This window comes from Bombina bombina, chromosome 1 (assembly GCF_027579735.1).
Source record: "Bombina bombina isolate aBomBom1 chromosome 1, aBomBom1.pri, whole genome shotgun sequence".
In the NCBI taxonomy this organism is placed as follows: Eukaryota; Metazoa; Chordata; class Amphibia; order Anura; family Bombinatoridae; genus Bombina; species Bombina bombina.
Window position 1 is genome coordinate 533,935,728 of NC_069499.1, and position 22,046 is coordinate 533,957,773.

The 22,046-nt window shown below is 38.1% G+C and overlaps 1 protein-coding gene across 2 annotated transcripts in view; it reads left to right on the plus strand.

Annotated features, from left to right (window-relative positions):
* The window catches only part of CPO (carboxypeptidase O), a 445,436-nt gene that overhangs the window by 204,565 nt on the left and 218,825 nt on the right, over positions 1–22,046 (plus strand). For both annotated transcript variants that reach the window (XM_053698643.1, XM_053698641.1), the window contains exon 2: positions 6,066–6,152. In XM_053698643.1, the coding sequence (XP_053554618.1) occupies positions 6,073–6,152 (80 nt within the window). In that variant the 5' untranslated portion in view covers positions 6,066–6,072. The remainder of the gene's footprint in view (positions 1–6,065; positions 6,153–22,046) is intronic.

The window sequence follows — 22,046 nt, forward strand, 5'->3', positions numbered from 1 at the left end:
TTTCCCTTTGCTTTCTATTATCAATCCTTTTTGAGTTCTCGTAACTGGCTTTTGTTTGTCTAAAAGTGGACAAAAATAAAGGAAATGGGTGTTATTTTAATTGTTAAAATCGCCAATGAAAATGTGGATGAGATGTGAAATGAAATGAAATGTACTTTATTATTTGTGATATTTTTGATTTTGGTAAGGTATACATTGCTTTTTATTATTGCTGCATGGTTTGATGCAGTATGTGCAACTTTGGATGTTTACACAGGTAGACTCTGAGGGTGCAGGTGTATCAGATTAATTAGGGAGCACACCCCCTAAAAGGGAGGATCTGTTCCATTTGTGTTAGGTAGGAGCTATAAAAAGCAGGCATGCTGGTAAGGTGAACATTATGGCCTCTAGTTATCATAGTCTGGCGGACCTGCTCCGACACTGCGGATCAGGTTCGCCAGACCTCGCTGAATACGGCGAGCAATATGCTCGCTGTATTCAGCATTTCACCAGCAGCTCACAAGATGGGCTGCCAATGGGCTGCCAGCAGGGAGGTGTCAATCAACCCGATCATACTCGATCGGGTTGATTTCTGGCGATGTCTGTCCGCCTGCTCAGAGCAGGCGGACAGATTATGGAGCAGCGGTCTTTGTGACCGCTGCTTCATAACTGCTGTTTCTGGTGAGCCTGCAGGCTCGCCAGAAACACGGGGCATCAAGCTCCATACGGAGCTTGATACATATGCCCCTATGCCTGATGAAACGACCGTATAGTGCTGAGAAACGTGTTGCATTCATAGGGGGATATTTGGATACTCCTATTCCACTACTTGTACTTGTTTTAAAACCCTTTTTTTTTTTTTATAAATATCAGGGTTTTTTTAAAAAAAAAATTCAAGTTGAGTGGAAACACCTTGTGTTTACTGATTACCTACTGGAGTATAATCAATAGCATCATCTTGCACCTGCATCCTGATCATTGGGAGAACCAGAATTGAGTGAGCTGATACGCCTTATATAAATCTGTCAGCCTGCCTCTACCAGCACATAGGTGTGCTTGGTCAGCATGTGAGTACCCATTTGGCATTGATAATTTACATATGGTTATACTCTGGTTGATCTGCACATGTAGTGTTTTTCTTCTGCTTTATATATTCATTGCAGCACTCAGGGATTTTCAGCTGTGGGTGAGCTGTTACACCCTATAATTCTACAGCCTACATCTACTAGCACACCAGGGTGCTTCAGTAACATGTGAGTATCCATTTGGCTCATATTGTATCAAGTTCATACATATGTTTACTGATTCCGTACATGAGGCGCCCCTCTGTTCCAATGTTTTTGCAGGTTTAGGATAATTCACAGTGAGGTCTGATACATTAGCAATAAAGCTTGCAGCATTTTGTCTTTCAATAAACTGGATACTAGTTTTATTTGTACTTATTAAGAGTGATGGGCGAATATTTCTAAAAATTCAAAATTTAAAACGAATTTAGATACATTAGTTCGAATTGAATTTCGAATGTTTATATAAAATTCTAACATTCTATATTCAAATTTTAGTTTTCAATTTTTTTTAATAACTTTCGAAAATATTTGTTCGAATAATAGAATGTTTAGCTATGTATTTTATAGCACATTCCATTTCGAAATGTAATATTTTAATTCGATTTCAATTTTGAAATAGTGTTTCTAGTCTAATACTGTGTTTTATAAAAGTAAAATTCATATTTGAATGTGACATTCGAGTTTGAATGTCACATTTGAATTTGAAATAATATTTCTAGTCTACAACTGTGTTTTATAAATGTAATATTCAAATTTGAATGTTACGCGGCGAAAATGGAGAAATTATACTACATTTTCACCTCGCTACACATAGGCAGGCACAGCAAGCCTTGCGCTGAATATGTGAGCACCATAACTCCCTGAAAGTAATAACTAACGCATGCAGAATTTCTACCTGTCCACTGCCATCCCCCCACCGCAATAACTAATAAAATCTTTTAACCCCTAATCTGCCAACCCCCACATCGCAAAGAACCTAATAAAGTTATTAACCCCATAAATCACCATCCCCCACAACACAATAAACCTAATTAAACTATTAACCCCTAAACTGTCATCCCCCACAACATAATAAACCTAATTAAACTATTATCCCCTAATATGCCATCCCCCCACAATGCAAAGAACTAATCACTAAGACCTCTAACCTAACACCCCCTAATTTAACCCCAATTACATAAAAAAATCCTAAATTAAAATTAAAATAAAAAATCCTAACATTACATAAAAAATCAACTAAGATTTAATTAAAATAAAAAAATCTAAAATTACAGAATAAAATAAATACCCCTATAAAAATAAAAAAGCCCCCCAAAATAAAATCACCCCTAAAGCCATCAGCTCTTTTACCTAAAAAAATACAAATTAACCCCTAACAGTAACCCCCCCCCCAACCCACCAAACCCTCAAAATAAAAAAACCTTATCTACCCATTGTCCCATAAGAGGTATTTGTATGGACATTGCCCTTAAAAGGGCAATCGGCTCTTTTGCAGCCCATTAAAATATAAAGCCCTAATCAGAAAAAAATCATCCAGCATAGAGACCTCGTCTATCTACACCTGGAGCGCAGGGGGCTACGGAACAGGAACGGCAGTCGTGGAGACATTCAGCGCGAAGGATACTCTTCATGCGATGGCCACCGCACACTGAAGCTTGAATGCAAGGTACCCGTTTTATATATGGGGTACCTTGCATTCCGATTGTCTGATATTTTCAAATCTCTGTGGCTGCCGTTCCTGCTCTGCAGCCACCTCCGCTCTGCGCTGGCTTTGCTCCGGATGAAGATAGAAGAGGTCCCTGCGCTAGGGGGGTTTTTTTTTTTCTGATTAGGGCTTTTTTATTTTAATTGGCTGCAAAAAAGACAATTGCCCTTTTAAGGGCAATGCCCATACAAATGCCCCTTAAGGGGCAATGGGTATCTTAGTTTTTTTTAGTGTTAGGGTGTTTTATTTTGTGGGTTTGCGTGGGTGGGGGTTGTATTGTTAGGGGGACTTTGTCATTTTTTTGAGGTAAAAAAGCTGATTGCTTTAGGTCAATGCCCCGCAAAAAGGCTCTTTTAAGGGCTATTTGTAGTTTAGTGTTATATTAGGGGGTGTTTTTATTTTGGGGGGCTTTTTATTTTTATAGGGTATTAGATTAGGTTTAAATGTTTTATTTTTGATAATTTCATTTATTTTTTCTGTAATTTTATACTTTTTTATTTTTGGTAATATTAGACTTTTATTTTAATTGATTTTATTTTTTACTTAGTATTTTTTTATTTTATGTAATTGTGTTTAATTTAGGGGGTGTTAGGTTAGGGGGCTTAGTGATTAGATTAGTTCTTTGCGTTGTGTGGGGATGGCAGTTTAGGGGTTAATTAGGTTTATTGCGTTGTGGGGGGATAGCGGTTTAGAGGTTAATACATTTATTAGGTTTATTGCATTGTGGGGGGATGGCGGATTAGGGGTTAATAGTTTAATTAGGTATATTGCGTTGTGGGGTGATGCGGTTTAGGGGTTAATCACTTTTATTAGTTGCAATGTGGGGGATGGCGGCTCTAGGGGTTTTGATGTGCTGGGTTTATTTTTCGGAGGCGGGTTAGACTTTTACGGGCGATGTAAAAAATGTATTTTTTACTTAGGTACCCGCAGTTAATAAACTGACTGAAGTCACTGGCGACTCCAGAAATGTGTATTTGCGCACATTTCTGAACAATGCCAGTTTATCCGACTTATGGCAGTTTATGATCTGATTGTGCCGTATATGTGATTCACCTGATGTGCGAGGTGAATTTACAGGCGATGCAGGTTTTATCAGTTGCGCTGAAACCTGCGCCACATATGTAATCTCGCCCATACGGTATAGTTTTTCGGTTTACAATTCTAATATCAAAGTCGCACTGTATCAGACATGTTATTAAAAGTATATATGTTTGGTGCAGTGCAACTGCAATATGTAAACCAAAAAACTTGTTCCCATTGTCTTCAGTGGGATATTAATATCTTGTACATGAAATCTTGTTTATAAAAAAAAAATCACTAAAAATGACACTATATGAACATGCACAGTATAATCTCAATCCTGTTTTTATTTGTATTTTTTGTTGTTGATTAACAATAGGCTCAAACATTTATATATATTCACCCCCCATTGCAAACAGGTTTATTGTCAACATTTACAGACTTTCATCTTTTTGCAATGAACAATTCAAACAAAGCAGTTGAAATAGCTCAACATAACAGATGCTTTAAGTGGTTTCCCCAAATTCAACTGAAAATGCAACTTTTAATGATTGTTCAGTCTCAAAATTAGTCCACCCCCTGAATAGAATCCCTCACAACAGCACAAAGATGCAAAACAGAAGAATTTGTTTAGCACACCTTTATATCCTGACTGTGCACACAATCTATCTCACAAGCATTATAGTTCAGTTAAACATGGAACTAGATTGCTTATATAGTATGCTTGTATTCCTTGAAAGGACAATGTCCTCAAGCAAACAGCTGATAAGAGTTCATTATACTCAAAGCCAGTTCAAGAACAACCTTTCAAATGAGCTGGGTTCTCTTCCCACCTCACCACTTGAGGCTTATTTCTGCTGCTGCCTCTTGTTTACAAAGCTTTTTTTTACAGAGAACACTACAGTATTGAGATTTTCAGTATAGTGATATTTTAACAACTATTTCAAATGGCAAATAAAACTAATGGAGCTATTTGTAAACAATTGAATACACCCCAGCAAGTAAAATAGATAATTAAAAGGGAGAGCATTTTAAAGTACAATGTCCCTTTAACCTGGGGAAACAGCTGAGTTGTGTTCTGTGTTATTCTGAATATGTGAGCTAGATCGCCTTGCCAAGGCTTAACGCTGCTGCTTTCTGGCTGCACTCATTTACAATTATGTTTCAAGATATTAGCTTATTATTTTCCTAAGGAAGGTGGTTTTGAAAACCTGCAGATAAATTGTTCCCAGTTAACCACTGAGTTTAATGTGACTAATTGTGATACCTGAATTTAAAATGGCACTGTCCTTAATCATTATTTGTTGCTATCAGTATCTTTTTCTTAAAAAAATATTTTATTGAATAACTGTAACTAAGTTGCAAGTTCCTTTTATTTTGAAGGCTGAAAAATACAGAGAGCGTGCAGGGAAAGGGAGGGTTGAGAAAGCTATAAAGTGAAAAGAGAGATAAAAATGAGAAGACAACTGAGAAACAGCAAAAGATAGTCATAGACAGATAAAGTCAAGAGGATTTAGATACAGAGAAATATGGGCATACTTCTTTGCTAACAAAGCCCAGGCAAGTTTTGAAGCAGAGGAAAACATGAGTTTACAGATAAAGGCAAGGAAGGCTTTAGAGGCAGAGAAAAACCTAGTTATAAAAGCAAGGAAGGATTTAGGGGCAGGCAGAGATAGACAGGTACAAAGCCAAAGTCAGGGAAGATTGAAAGCAGAGTACAGTAGCTCGTTCAGACAAAGAGAAAGCTATGCATCTGCACATAGCAAGATAATCTGCTGGTGTTCAGTATGCTACATAACAGGTATTGTCAAATGAAGAAAACAGCTCTTCCAAACATTACATTTGTGAAATAGAACCTCCCAATTACTTTTGCACAAACCTAGTATTTGCTAATCTGCAATTTCAGCATTCCTTGCCTGGTGTGATATCTGCAGTTCCAATGCTACTGTTACAATGTGTGTTTACAAGTGTAAGGGATGTTCAGGTTTATTTCTGTGCTAGTGACAAGTCATTGGATGGCTTTTGTTCATTTGTACTGCTCAGCTCTCAGTTCTGACAGTCTGTGTGCAAATGATCATTCCTATTAAGGATTTTAACGACGAGGACAGGGAACTGTGCAAGGCTTAGTGCCAGGATGTCTGGTGTCATATACAGGGGCAATGGTTTTGGCTGAGGAAGAATCTTCAGAGTTCATAACAATAAGTTAATAAATCAACCCCTGGCAGAGTTTGATCAGAATGCAAAGTCCATACACTGCAGCCTGCTGCCTGTAACTGAGTTATTTGTCTGTGCAGGAACAAGATGCACCTACTGTTGTGGAAGATCGGAATTGTGGGAATTCTAACCCTGCAGGTTCTTGGCTGGAAGACCAGTTATGATGGGTAAGGCACCTAATGTATTACTGTATGTCAGACAAGAGCAGCAAACACATCTATATTCCCTCTAAAAGACAAATTGTTTGCATGCTGATTAGTGCTTGTAGAACAATAGAATGTTAAAGAAAACTAAACTGCAGCTTTTTTTTTTTTTTTTTTTTTTACAGTGAGCATTTAAAGCAAGCAATAAACTTATAAACTTATAAATAAATACATGTCATATTCTCATAGGTTGGTGATTTTTGAATACGGTGAAAACTTCTTTACACAATGGTGGATATGGGAATTAGACTTTTAGTGTATGTGGTCAATTTAATGGACATAGGATGAAAACTTTAAGCAAATGGATAAAAATCAAAAGGAGTAAAGAAATGTTTGGGATATACATATGGCTGTCTAAAGATTACAGTTTTAGAAGCTAGTATAATGTACAAAGTATGTATTCATTTTAAAGTACATATAAAATGTGATATATTTATTTATATATATATATATATATATATATATATATATATATACTGTGTATATATATATATATATATATATATGTGTGTGTGTGTGTGTGTCTGAAACGGGGATTACAGAGAGTACATATTTATGTCATAATAGCATTTTTCTATGATAATATAGTTTAGCATTTTGTAGATCTTAATCGTCATGTGCAGTTAATAAACAATACAAAAGGGTCTCTTCCTGTTCTACGTGTGTAATGTAACTTTATTTTTTAATATGCCTCTGATTTAAATATACAATATACGAATAACAAAAATCTAGAAATAGTGTTGGTCGTAAGCATAGAACACTAACTCGCTTCACTACCAGGAATTTAAGAGAAAAACTTCCCAAAAATACCGGATAATTTGTAGCATTTTTGCTATCACTCCATTTAAACAGAAATAGAGACTTTTTGTTATATACTTACCTATCAAAACTATATACACTATATATTTAAGAAGACAACCCAAGGTATTGATCTAGGCCAATTGTGATAGCAATCAGGCGTCTGCCTTTATATGGAACCGGAGAACCAATCGTTCTCCGTTACCATATGAAAAGAGATTCCTGCAGTTCAGGAACAGCAGCTCTCAGCTGTCACTTTACAGCCAAGTCTACTGTAGATTCCTGAAGCTGCAACATGTATATATATATATATCTGTTATGCAGTACGATAGGCAATGTACCGCATGATGTATATATATTTGTCTGTCTGGGTTAAGGGGTTAAATCAAATCACAACTTAATATTTCTTTCAGAGAAGGGATTAGTGGTTATTAGAGGTATGTGAAAAATATTGTAGGTTAATTAGAAATACTGAACCCTCAGGTGATAAAATACATTCATGCCCTCTGTGAGAGCCTATCACCCATAGTAATAGATATACTGTGTAAAACAAGTCAATGTAACAAATTATTGCAGTATGTATCTTGAAAAAATAATACATTACTGCGCTATATCTGTTGAAATTTGTGTCGAGTGAATACTAAGATTTACATACACAGACAAACTTACATGCACAAAACTGTGTATATACACAAACACACAAACACATTCACATGCTTATACAAATATAAACACACATACACATATTTATTATTCACATATACATACATATACATATACACAACATTGCACATACACATACTTTTTTAAATTAGCATGGGTCAGATACTAAGTTAGTTACCCCTTTATAAAATACTCTTTGATTTATCTGTTAAACATGAAGGGGTACATTTGAATATTAGACTATACCAGAAAATGGTTCTTGAGCAATAAAAGAGTGTGAGAGAAAACAAGGCTGTTATACATTTTAGAACAACATCAATATGGTTTGATTTATGATGTCTTTATGGTCAATTTTCTAAACACAGGATGACTGAAACATTGAAAAGGATAAAAAAAAAAAAAAGAGCAAAATGAGAGAATGAAACGAGGGTCAAGTGTCCCTGAAGGGCTAGGCTTAGAATTAAAATAACACACATTGAAGTGCTATTTATTGCTCCTGCTTTAATTCTAACTTCGCTCAAGTTCAGCTCTTTGCATGAATCGAGTAGCACGCTTATTACAAGTTGAAAGTAATTTTTTTTGCTTACGCCCAAATAGCCGAAGTTAGAATATCGTAACAGAATTAACATACTCCCCCATAGGCTTCACTGGAGCTAGAAAAGCAGAATAAAACATCCATACTCGCCATAAGCCCCTACTCTAATAACTTGTAAAATGCCACATAGCCCACAGCAAAGTACCCCACTACAGTAATAACCCCTAAACTGCCACAATTTTTAGAGTAGGTTTTTTAGATAGCCTTTTTTGGGGGAGGGGGGTTACTGGTATTGTAGAATGGTGTAGTGTTTTTTGTTTGTGAAAAAGAGCAAAATCACTTCTATGGGCTTTTTCTATAGTTAAGTGTTAGTATTGTTTTTTTATTTTGGGGTGATCTTTTTTTTCAAGTGGGTCTTTAGTTTTAAAATAGGCATAACTGTTTTTTTTTATTTTTCATAAAAAAAAATATTTCTATACTATTATAGTGCGTAATATAACAATATTGCACCCGAGTTAATTTGCATGCGTATTACAAGTTGAAAGTAAACGCATTCAATCGAGCGCAATCAAATTTAATGTGCATCTGGTTAGTGCAACTGAAGACTTCACGTAAAGGGTTAGCGCTAAAATAAAAGTTGCACCAAACACAACATAAATTCATTAAATAAACAGTCACACTCATATGTACACTATTTGCTAAAAAAAATTAAACAAATACTTAAAAAAATTATTTATAAGGGTTCAAAAGGTATATGGTATATGGCCATGCAAAGGGCTATTATATATATATATATATATATATATATATATATATATATATATATATATATAGAACGTCAAGTATGGAACCCAGCACACACCTCCTCACCAAGCAGCAGCTGGGTTGCAAGTCAAACAGATTAAGTACATAATATTCCCAAGGGACAAGCACTCGCCGTTGTTTGACCAATAAATCATTTAATGGTGAACGTTTTTGGGGTCTATGTAAATATTAAATATAAATTATTGTAAAAATATTAATAATACTAATAATAATTATTATAGTAAATGTGAAATATACATATCTATTTTATTGATTTTTTAGTACGCATAGCTGCAGATAAATACCTTGAAATTATAAAAAGTAATGTAAAATATATACCTGTGGTCTTATCTGAATCAGAAGATGCAGATGAACACATTTTTAGATTTTTTTTTCTACAGTTAGAAAGTGGGAACGTGATAATAATTAATATTTTATATACTTTTTTTTTGTAAATTTATAATAATTTCCTAATTATTTGAATACATAGCTAGATGAAACTATTATCCACTGATACTCTTTTTATGTCAACAAAAAACAAAATTTATGCTTACCTGATAAATTTATTTATTTCTTGACACGGTAAGTCCACGGATCATCTAATTACTATTGGGAATATCACTCCTGTCCAGCAGGAGGCGGCAAAGAGCACCACAGCAAAGCTGTTAAATATCACCTCGCTTCCCTCCAACCCCAGTCATTCGACCAAGGCAAAGGAGAGAAAGGAAGCAACACGGTGCAGAGGTGTCTGAAGTTTATAACAAAAAACCCTGTCCTTAAGAAAACAGGGTGGACCGTGGACTCACCGTGCCAAGAAATAAATAAATTTATCAGGTAAGCATAAATTTTATTTTCTTTCTAATGACACGGTGAGTCCACTGATCATCTAATTACTATTGGGAATCAAAACCCAAGCTAGAGGACACAGATAAGGGAGGGACAAGACAGGGAACCTAAACGGAAGGAACCACTGCTTGAAGAACCTTTCTCCAAAAAGAAGCCTCAAACGAGGCAAAAGTATCAAATTTATAGAATTTAGAAAAAGTGTGAAGAGAGGACCAAGTTGCAGCCTTGCAAATCTGTTCCACAGAAGCTTCATTTTTGAATGCCCAGGAAGAGGAAACAGCCCTTGTAGAATGAGCCGTAACTCTCTCAGGAGGCTGCTGTCCAGCAGTTTCAAAGGCCAAGCGAATGATACTCTTCAGCCACAAAGAAAGAGAAGTAGCCATAGCTTTCTGCCCCTTAGGCTTTCCAGAGAAAACCACAAACAGAGAAGAAGACTGACAAAAATCCTTAGTCGCCTGTAGATAGAATCTCAATGCATGCACCATGTCCAGATTGTGCAACAGACGTTCCTTCTGAGAAGAAGGGTTAGGACACAAGGAAGGAACAACAATCTCCTGGTTAATGTTCCGATCTGAAACCACTTTAGGGAGAAACCCTAACTTAGTACGCAAAACTACCTTATCCGAATGAAAAATAAGGTAAGGAGACTCATACTGTAAAGCCGAGATCTCTGAAACTCTACGAACAGATCAAATACCAATAAAAAACAAAACCTTCCAAGATAACAACTTAATATCTAAGGAATGCATAGGATCAAACGGAGCCTGTTGAAGAAATTTAAGAACTAGATTAAGTCTCCAGGGAGGAGTAACCGGCTTAAACACAGGCCTGATTCTGACCAAGGCATGACAGAACGATTGCACGTCTGGTACATCCCCTAGACGTTTATGTAACAAAATAGACAAGGCAGATATTTGACCCTTTAGGGAGCTTGCCGATAAACCCTTCTCCAAACCCTCCTGGAGAAAAGACAAAATTCTAGGAATCCGAACTCTACTCCAAGAGTAGCCTTTGGATTCACACCAATGCAGATATTTACGCCATTTCTTACAGTAAATCTTTCTTGTCACAGGCTTAGGAGCCTGAATCTTGACCGACTCTAAAAAAACCACACTTAGATAAAGTTAAGCGTTCAATCTCCAAGCAGTCAGCTTCAGAGAAACTAGATTTGGATGAAGGAAGGGCCCTTGAAGTAGAAGGTCCTTTCTCAATGGAAGTCTCCAAGGTGGAAGAGATGACATCTCCACCAGGTCTGCATACCAGATCCGGTGAGGCCACGCTGATGCTATGAGGATCACTGACACCCTCTCTTGTTTGATTCAAGCAATGACTCGAGGGAGGAGAGTGAACGGGGCAAATAGGTATGCGAGACTGAAATTCCAAGGTACCGCCAGAACGTCTATTAGTACCGCCTGAGGATCCCTTGACCTCAACCCATACCTCGGAAGCTTGGCATTCTGCCGAGATGCCATGAGATCCAGCTCCGGCTGTCCCCATTTGAGAATCAGGCTGGAAAACACTTCCGGATGGAGTTCCCACTCCCCCGGGTGAAAGGTCTGTCTGCTCAGAAAATCCGCCTCCCAGTTGTCCACTCTGAGTTCCCCCCTGATGGTTGATGTAAGCCACTGAAGTTATGTTGTCTGACTGGAACCAGATAAACCAGGCCGAAGCATTGAAAATTGCTCTCAGCTCCAGAATGTTTATAGGTAAAACAGCCCCCCAATCTGAGTCCATGTCCCCTGAGCCTTTAGAGAGCCCCAGACTGCTCCCCATCCCAGTAGACTGGCGTCCGTTGTCACAATTACCCAGGTGGGTCTGCAGAAGCAGGTTCCCTGGGAGAGATGTTCTTGAGACAACCACCAAAGAAGAGAATCCCTTGTCTCCTGCTCCATATGTAATAGTTGAGACAGATCCGCATAATCTCCGTTCCACAGCCTGAGCATGCATAACTGCAGAGGCCTGAGGTGGAAACGGGCAAACGGGATGATGTCCATGGCTGCTACAATCAGACCGATTACCTCCATGCATTGAGCCACTGATGGCCGAGGAGAGGACTGAAGCACTAGACAGGAATCTAAAATCTTTGATTTCCTGACCTCTGTCAGAAAATTTTTCATTGATAAGGAATCTATTATGGTTCCCAAGAAAACTACCCTTGCAGTTGGAACTAAGGAACTCTTTTCCAAATTCACCTTCCATCCGTGAGATCGCAGGAAGGATAACAACATTTCCATGGGTGATTTTGCTTGTTGAAAGGATGGCGCCTGAACAAGAATGTCGTCCAGATAAGGCGCCACTGCAATGCCCCACAATCGGAGCACTGCCAACAGGGATCCTAGAACCTTTGAGAAAATTCTGGGAGCTGTGGCAAGGCCGAATGGAAGAGCCACAAACTGGAAGTGATTGTCTAGAAATGCAAACCTCAGAAACTTGTGATGGTCCATGTGGATGGGAACATGCAGGTGAGCATCCTTTAAATCTATCGTTGTCATAAATTGACTCTCTTGAACCAAGGGAAGAATAGTTTCCATCTCGAAAGACAGTACTTTGAGGAATTTGTTTAGACTTTTGAGATCTAAAATTGGTCTGAAGGTTCCCTCTTTTTTGGAAACCACGAACAGATTGGAGTAAAATCCCAGACCCTGATCCTGTATTGAAACAGGAGCTATCACTCCCAGGTCGGAAAGATCTTGAACACAGTGTAAGAACGCCTCTCTTTTTATCTGGTCTACAGATAATCTTGAGAGAAGAAACCTGCCCCTGGGAGGAGCAGTCTTGAACTCTAGTTTGTATCCCTGGGACACGATGTCCACCGCCCAAGGATCCTGAACATCCCGAACCCAAGCCTGAGTAAAGAAGGATTGTCTGCCCCCACAAGATCCGGTCCAGGATTGAGGGCAGACCCTTCGTGCTGACTTTGAGTAATTGGCGGGCTTCTTAGATTGCTTTCCCTTGTTCCACGACTGGTTGGACCTCCAGGAAAGCTTGGACTGTTCTTGTTTTGTAGAGGGAGAGGAAGGCTTACCCTTGAAGTTTCGAAAGGAATGAAAATTACTCTCACATCCCTTCTGCTTATTCCTCTTATCCTGAGGGAGGAAATGACCTTTTCCTCCCGTAAAGTCGGAAATTATCTCAGCCAGACCATGCCCAAACAAGGTCTTTTCCTTGTAAAGGATTGCCAAAAGCTAAGACTTAGATGACACATCTACAGACCAGGATTTCAACCATAATGCTGTGTGAGTCAATATGGCAAAATCAGACATTTTTGCTCCTAGCTTAATAACCTGTAGGGAAGCATCCGTAATAAAAGAATTGGCCAACTTAAGGGCCATGATCCTATCCTGGATCTCTTTGAGGGGAGTGTCTGTCCAAATAGAATCAGACAACGCATCAAAGCAGTATGTGACGGTAGCAATACACACTGCAGGTTGCCATTGTAAACCCTGGTGTACATACATTTTCTTGAGTAACCCCTCTAATTTTTTGTCCATAGGATCCTTAAAGGAACAACTATCTTCTATGGGAATTGTGGTCCTCTTAGCTAGCGTGGAAATTGCCCCTTCCACCTTGGGTACAGTCTGCCAAGACTCCTTGATAGAGTCTGCTATAGGAAACATCTTCTTAAATATAGGGGATGGAGAAAAAGGGATACCTGGTCTCTCCCATTCCCTAGCAATAATCTCTGTAGCTCGATCTGGTACAGGAAAAACCTCCACCATGGAAGGTACATCAAATGTCGGAGTCGTCCAGGGTAGCCAAAACCTCCTTAAGTAACAAACAGAGGTGTTCTAGCTTAAACCTGAAGGATACAACTTAAGTATCAGCAGAAGGAATTACACTGTCTGAGTCTGAGATTTTACCCTCAGATGCTACTGAAGTATCTTCCTCCTCAGATTTCTTGGAGGAGGCATTCGGAATAGCCACGTTTTAGCAACCTTATCTACTGATTGTTTACATTTCCTCTTGCGCTTTCCCTGCAGCATGGGAAAAGCAGACAATGCATCAGAAACCGCAGAGGACATGAGGGAAGCAATGTCTTGCAACATAACTCCAGGTGGAGTAAGAGAGGAAGCGCAGGGCACTGGATGAATGGACAATAAATTTTGGGACATTTGAAGAGAAAGCTGCAGCATATCTTGTACATTGTCAGAAGACTCCTGAACAGCATCCGTCCTAGACAATGTTGGCTCAGAAAAAAGTCTATCCTTGAACTGAAAAGTTCTCTCAATACATGAGGAACAGAAAGGGATTGGTGGTTCCACATTAGCATCAAAACATAAAGAACATGTAACATCTTGCAGGGCCTCTTGGTCCATCTTTATTCCCCAATAAACAGAATAAATAGATAAACAAACTGATATTTTATTTAGAAAATACCCCACAAAAAAAACGTTACTGTTCCTTTAAATTTTAAAATGAAACTGCTTTATTTTTCTGCAACAAAATAATAAGGTATTACAAAAAAAAAACACTCCGGACAACATCTACACCTCAGCTTAGCTTTACTGAGGTGCTTACCTGCCTGACTGACATCGGAGTGAATAATATGCTAGATGAACCAAACTCAACGTCTATTTTCTGTTAATTGAAGTCCGGTAACCGCAATACTATTAATATCTGTGACGAAGTTTCTCCACTCCGGAACACAGGAAGTGTATGGAAAAAAAGGCGCGCAACAAAATTTGCTGCCTCAGCTAACCCCGCCCATCGTGGGCATTACAAGATTAACCTCCCGTTCGGCCAAATGTATTGCAAAGCCATCGGATATTAAAAAAAGTAAAAACACCACTTCTGGCATGATCTCCTCATCCGTAGTGCCTTCCATTACTGCTCATAATAAAATTATCCCCTAAGCCATATGAGGATGACTTTTTCCCAGTAGTACTTTTAAAGTGCCATCTTTTATTCTGTATGCGTTCCCAGAAAAATAAAAAGTTAGCACTTACCTTTAGAAATCTGCCCGACAGCAAGGCAGCTCACTAGATTTAAGAGGCATGTTCCCTCACATGGACCTGTGGAAAAAATGCAAAGACTGAGTGATCTTACTCAGGCTTTTGAAGTTACGGCAGCATTAAATATATGGGAGGCGCAGGGACCATTATACCCCACAGGTTCCCATTGCTTGAAAGCCACCACTGCTCTACTGAAGAGACTGATATGGACTACGGCTACACCATAGGACAAAGCAGTACAATCTTGTACTACTTAAAAATAATAAAATATTGCTTGAAGAATCTTCTAACACCTAAATTTTACCACTTCCTTGCTCTAACGTAGACAAAGAGAATGACTGGGGTTGGAGGGAAGGGAGGTGATATTTAACAGCTTTAATGTGGTGCTCTTTGCCGCCTCCTGCTGGGCAGAAGTGATATTCCCAATAGTAATTAGATGATCCGTGGACTCACCGTGTCATTAGAAAGAAAATTATATTGGTTTCATAGGTAAATTTAAAAAAAGGCTTTTTTCTGTTTGAATGAATTTCTCTCGTCCTTTGAGCACGTTTTTCTGTAAAATTCCCGATCTTTAAAGGATTAATGTGGTGTTGGGTTGGTACTCAAGTGATAAGTGTTAGGTTTTTTTCTTCTGCGCTCTCCATTGAAGTCTTTGGGGAGAAGTTAGTGCGGTTACGATATCTGTAGTCCTAGAGCTAGGTTTTGCTTGCACACAAAAGTTTTATTATGGTATAACCCGGATACAAAGGGTTAATACCAGATGAAAGATGTCCTGAATGTGGGATCAGCAACACACAACCCAGCTAATTCCCCCCAAACATGAGACCAAGCTCCATATTGAAGGTAAAAACAGAATGTGCTTTATTGAGGGCTATATGCCCAGTATTTATGCAGGTTTGAGACCAGATGGGGGGTTGGAAGAGTATTTTACATTAGATAGAGGGAAGACGCCCTTTTTCTTGATACAATAGAATTACGTTACTTAAGCAGATAAACAATTTAAACACAAGAAAACAATGGAGTCCTTCTTATCACCTAGCAGTCTGACTCTAGATGTGATTAAACAATGTGAATGCTTATCACATAAACCTAATTACAGTACACAATAGATGCTGCCAGGAAACCTGTCTTTAGAAAATAGCTTCTCAAAGCTGAACAAAGTTAAGCCTTCCAGTACTGACAGAGGGGTCTGTCACAAGTTTACTTTCAGCTTGTAATACGGGTGCGCTAAATCTTTACTTCTGGTGATGTTATCACTCGAATGAAAGCCCTAAATAGTGCTCCATTTTTATCTGGCCCATTGTTAGCAAATATTTGAAACATCCATTGAAGACCACCATACATATAAATACTTATCTCTGGCTTATATACAAGAGGATCCTAAGAGTTCTCCTATATTTACATAATACTCCTAAACCACTGGGATTAAATAAACTCCTATACTACTATCAATCAGTAACCCCCAACACAACTAATTACCTCACCAACCCTGCTGCAATTTCAGCTTCTTCATTTTATTTATCTCCTCAGTTCAACACCATCACCAACTTCTCTAGCTGCATTAAAAGGACAGAAAATCAATAAATACCTTGAGATTTTTAAGTAAAATGTTTAGTTATGCAGAATGAAGCTTTGTGATATATTTTTATTATTTATTTTGCCTCTTTTCATGTAATTTAACTCTGATAATTGAACAATTCCTAATTCCCAGAACTTGGATTACACCTTTCTGACTTCTCAAGGTTAAAGGGATATTCCAGCCAAAATTAAAAACCACATGGGTGCATTTCGGTATTGAACAGAAGAACTTTTGTAATATACATGCATTAGCAAAAATGCTTCTAATAAAAATATAGCTGTTGCAAAAGTGTATTTAACTATGCACCATGCACCAGCATTTTAAACACAGCACTTGCTCAGAGAGCCTAAGGTGCTTGTACCATCTGTTAATGACTCCATTTGTTAATGGCTGACATGATACAAGCCCCACTGATGATCTGAGCAGCTGCATTATTTAAAATGTGGGGGCAGTGACAATATCTAGCTGTTTCACATGCACGTGCAGAGAAAAATGTTAATACTAAAACAGTGATAACTTTTACTAGAAGCATTTTTGCTAATACATGTATATTGCAAATATGTTTCTTTTCAAAGATGTAATTAGTCTATGTGCATTAAAATTTTGACTGGAATGTCCCTTTAACTCTGTTATATACATGTCCCTAATTCGCTTTATCAGATAGCAGCTGCAAAACAATCTCACTTTATATTAACTTTATGACAGTAATTGTTTCCTGTAGACTAAAACACATAGGGCGCGATCCGATATACGGTGCAGGTTTTGGCGCAAGCGTGGAAACCTGCGCCACCCGTAGTTTCAGCTTGCATATCGAGCTATCACATATACTGCGCCGGCAGTTGCTAAAGTGCCGTAAGTCGGACAAATTAGCGATGTCCAGAAATAAGCGTAAGTACAAATTTCAGGAGTCGCCAGTGACTTACGGCACTTTAGAAACTGCCGCCGCATTAAAAAACTCACTAAAGTATAAAATATCCCGTAACTGTCTAACCTGCCTCCCAAACATCCTCCCGACACGTATACCCCTCTATCCGCAATCCCCCCTCTCACTCCTAACAATAAATTTATTAACCCCTAAACCGCCTCTCCCGGACCCGCCGCCACCTATATTATATGTATTACCCCCTAATCTGACCCCCCTACCGCGCTGCGTGTGTTTTTTTTTTGTAATATAGATTAGTGTATTTAACTGTATTTTAGTTGAGATAATTGTAGTTTATTTAATTAATTTATTGATAGGGTAGTGTTAGGTGTAATGGTAACTTAGGTTAGGATTTATTTTACAGGTATTTGGTAATTATTTTAACTAGGTAGCTATTAAATAGTTATTAACTATTTAATAGCTATTGTACCTAGTTAAAATAAATACAAAGTTACATGTAAAATAAATATAAACCCTAAAATAGCTACAATGTAATTATTAATTATATTGTAGCTATCTTAGGGTTTATTTTATAGGTAAGTATTTAGTTTTAAATAGGAATAATTGAGTTAATATTAATATTATTTAGATTTATTTTAATAATAATTACGTTAGGGGGTGGCGGCGGTGTAGGGGGATTAGGGGTTAATAAATTTAAAATAGGTGGCGGCGGTGTAGGGGGCTCAGATTAGGGGTTAATGTAGTTATTATAGGTGGCGGCGGTGTAGGGGGATCATATTAGGGGTTAATAGAGTTAATGTAGGTGGCGGCGGTGTAGGGGGCTCAGATTAGGGGGTAATACATATAATATAGGTGGCGGTGGTGTAGGGGGGTCAGATTAGGGGGTAATACATGTAATATACGTGGTGGCGGGGTCCGGGAGTGGCGGTTTAGGGGTTAAACACTTTATTAGGTATTGCGGCGGGGGATTGCGGTTGACAGATAGATAGACATTGCGCATGCGTTAGGTGTTAGGTTTTATTTTGCAGGTAGTTTAGGGAGTTACGGGGCTCCAATACTCAGCGTAAGGCTTACTACGCCTGCATTTTGTGGCGAGGTGAAAATGGAGTAAGATTTCTCAGTTTTCGCCACGTAAGTCCTTGCGCTGTATATTGGATACCAAACTGCGCGGGTTTGGTATATCACTCTATGGGCCAAAAAACTACGGCCGAAGGGTGAAATATACGAGCGTAACTTCTATGTTACGCCGTATATTTGATACCAAACCAGCGCAAAATTTGGCGTCGCCGGCTTTTGCGGGCAACGCTGCATATCGGATCGGGCCCATAGTGCCTCCTCCAAATAAGGCAAATGGTGGGTAGAGTTTGGCTATTGAAAAACAGCTGCAGTAAAAATTATGTTAATATTTGGCTAATATTTTATACCAACACAATAGAAATGTATAGTAATCACTAGGCGTTTACTGTCCCTTTAACCTCACCACCAAACACCCGCATTTGAACTAACCTCTTTTTTCAGACTCAAAAATTGACTTTGTCTCCCGATAAAGGGCTTCAAAATATTGACCATCCCCCCTGTCTGACCCTACAACCACATTCACCTCAGCTTTTCTAGACCTCTCTTACCACATTCATTCATTTACATCCCACATTTCATTAACCAATTGATAGAAAATAACCCCATATAATTAACTCTTTTATTACCACCTCCCTCATGTCAGAAGTGTCTCAGTTTGCAGCCTTCACACACCAGGGATAAACACACGAAAGAACAGCCTAACCTCTGTGACACCCAACCACTGAATATCTCCCCAATGATCCCCAGCAAAGGTTCCGCCCTAGTGGCTGATGATCTAAAGGTCTCTAGGCTGGCGAGATTATTTAAGAATGCTCGCCAGTCCTTTTATTTCCCTGGTGAAATTATATAAAGCCACTTTTTTACCCTGAAAACTGAGTTTCTCGTATACTGCATTTTCATATGGGAAGGAGATGTATACATTACAAAAGTGCACTATTAAAATCATAATTTAAAAATCATACAAAACGAATATTTAAACCATTCATGAATAAATACACGGGAAACAATTGTATTGTTTAGGTGCATCACAAATCATAACAAAATTGTTCTACAAAAATTGTATTTGATAAAAAATATAAAATTTGTATGGAAATTACACAGGAATAAATCGTATTAAATATGAACAGCGTAAATCGTAATTTAAGTACGTGGGTGTGCTGCGTGCAAAATACACATAAAATTGTATTTAGAGGTATAAAATATAAAGCTTAATTTCATAAAATTGTTTGAACCTGGGCGTTCCATGGGCGTGTTTGAAATTTTCTCACAAATCCCAGCATAATTCTGCCCTACAGTTCTCACTTTTTTTTGCAAATGAAAAGGTGGCAAGTTTGTGACAAAATACTCATAAAGGAACCCATAAAGGGACAGTCTACACCAAAATTGTTATTGTTTAAAAAGATAGATAACACATTTACTACCCATTCCCCAGATTTGCACAACCAACATTGTTACATTAATACTTTATAACATTTAAACCGCTAAGTTTCTGTCTGTTTCTAAGTCACAACAGGCAGACTCTTATCACAGAAAACTGCTAGTTCATGTGAGCCATATAGATAACATTGTGCTCACTTCTGTGGAGCTGTGCAGGACCCAGCACTAATTGGCTAAAAAATGAAAGTCAGTAGATAAATAACAAGTCATGTGATCAGGGGAATGTCAGAAGGCTTATAGACACAAGGTAATCACAGAGGTAAAAAGTATAACCATGTTGGCTGTGCAAAACTAAGGATTGATTAATAAAGTTTTTTTCATGTAATTAGCAAGAGTCCATGAGCTAGTGACGTATGGGATATACATTCCTACCAGGAGGGGCAAAGTTTCCCAAACCTCAAAATGCCTATAAATACACCCCTCACCACACCCACAAATCAGTTTTGCAAACTTTGCCTCCTATGGAGGTGGTGAAGTAAGTTTGTGCTAGATTCTACGTTGATATGCACTCTGCAGCAGGTTGGAGCCTCTCAGCGTGCAGTGAATGTCAGAGGGATGTGAGGAGAGTATTGCCTATTTGAATTCAATGATTTCCTTCTACGGGGTCTATTTCATAGGTTCTCTGTTATCGGTCGTGGAGATTCATCTCTCACCTCCCTTTTCAGATCGACGATATACTCTTATATATACCATTACCTCTACTGATTCTCGTTTCAGTACTGGTTTGGCTTTCTACTACATGTAGATGAGTGTCCTGGGGTAAGTAAGTCTTATTTTCTGTGACACTCTAAGCTATGGTTGGGCACTTTTATATAAAGTTCTAAATATATGTATTCAAACATTTATTTGCCTTGACTCAGGATGTTCAACGTTCCTTATTTCAGACAGTCAGTTTCATATTTGGGATAATGCATATGAATCAATCAATTTTTTTCTTACCTTAAAATTTGACTTTTTTCCCTATGGGCTGTTAGGCTCGCAGGGGCTGAAAATGCTTAATTTTATTGCGTCATTTGTGGCGCCGATTTTTTTGGCGCAAATTTTTTTTTTTCTGTTTCCGGCGTCATACGTGTTTTTTTGCGCCAAAAGTGTCGGCGTTCCGGATGTGTCGTCATTTTTGGCGCTAAAAGCATTTAGGCGCCAAATTATGTGGGCGTCTTTTTTGGCGCTAAAAAATATGGGCGTCACTATTGTCTCCACATTATTTAAGTCTCATTATTTATTGCTTCTGGTTCACTGGCATTTTTCCCATTCCTGAAACTGTCATTTAAGGAATGTGATCAATTTTGCTTTATATGTTGTTTTTTCTATTACATATTGCAAGATGTCCCAGATTGACACTGAGTCAGAAGATACTACTGGAAAATCGCTGTCTGGTGCTGGATCTACCAAAGCTAAGTGTATCTGCTGTAAACTTTTGGTAGCTGTTCCTCCAGCTGTTGTTTGTATTGAATGTCATGACAAACTTGTTAATGCAGATAATATTTCCTTTAGTAATGTTAAATTACCTGTTGCTGTTCTGTCAACATCTAATACTCAGAGTGTTCCTGTTAATATAAGAGATTTTGTTTCTAAATCCATTAAGAAGGCTATGTCTGTTATTCCTCCTTCTAGTAAACGTAAAAGGTCTTTTAAAACTTCTCATTTTTCAGATGAATTTTTAAATGAACATCATCATTCTGATTCTGATAATGGTTCCTCTGGTTCAGAGGATTCTGGCTCAGAGGTTGATGCTGATAAATCTTCATATTTATTTAAAATGGAATTTATTCGTTCTTTACTTAAGGAAGTATTAATTGCAATAGAAATAGAGGATTCTGGTCCTCTTGATACTAAATCTAAACGTTTAAATAAGGTCTTTAAATCTCCTGTTGTTATTCCAGAAGTTTTTCCTGTCCCTGATGCTATTTCTGAAGTAATATCCAGGGAATGGAAGAATTTGGGTAATTCATTTACTCCTTCTAAACGTTTTAAGCAATTATATCCTGTGCCATCTGACAGATTAGAGTTTTGGGACAAAATCCCTAAGGTTGATGGGGCTGTCTCTACTCTTGCTAAGCGTACTACTATTCCTACGGCAGATAGTACTTCCTTTAAGGATCCTTTAGATAGGAAAATTGAATCCTTTCTAAGAAAAGCTTACTTATGTTCAGGTAATCTTCTTAGACCTGCTATATCTTTAGCGGATGTTGCTGCAGCTTCAACCTTTTGGTACGAAGCTTTAGCGCAACAAGTAACAGATCATAATTCTCATAGCATTGTTAATCTACTTCAACATGCTAAT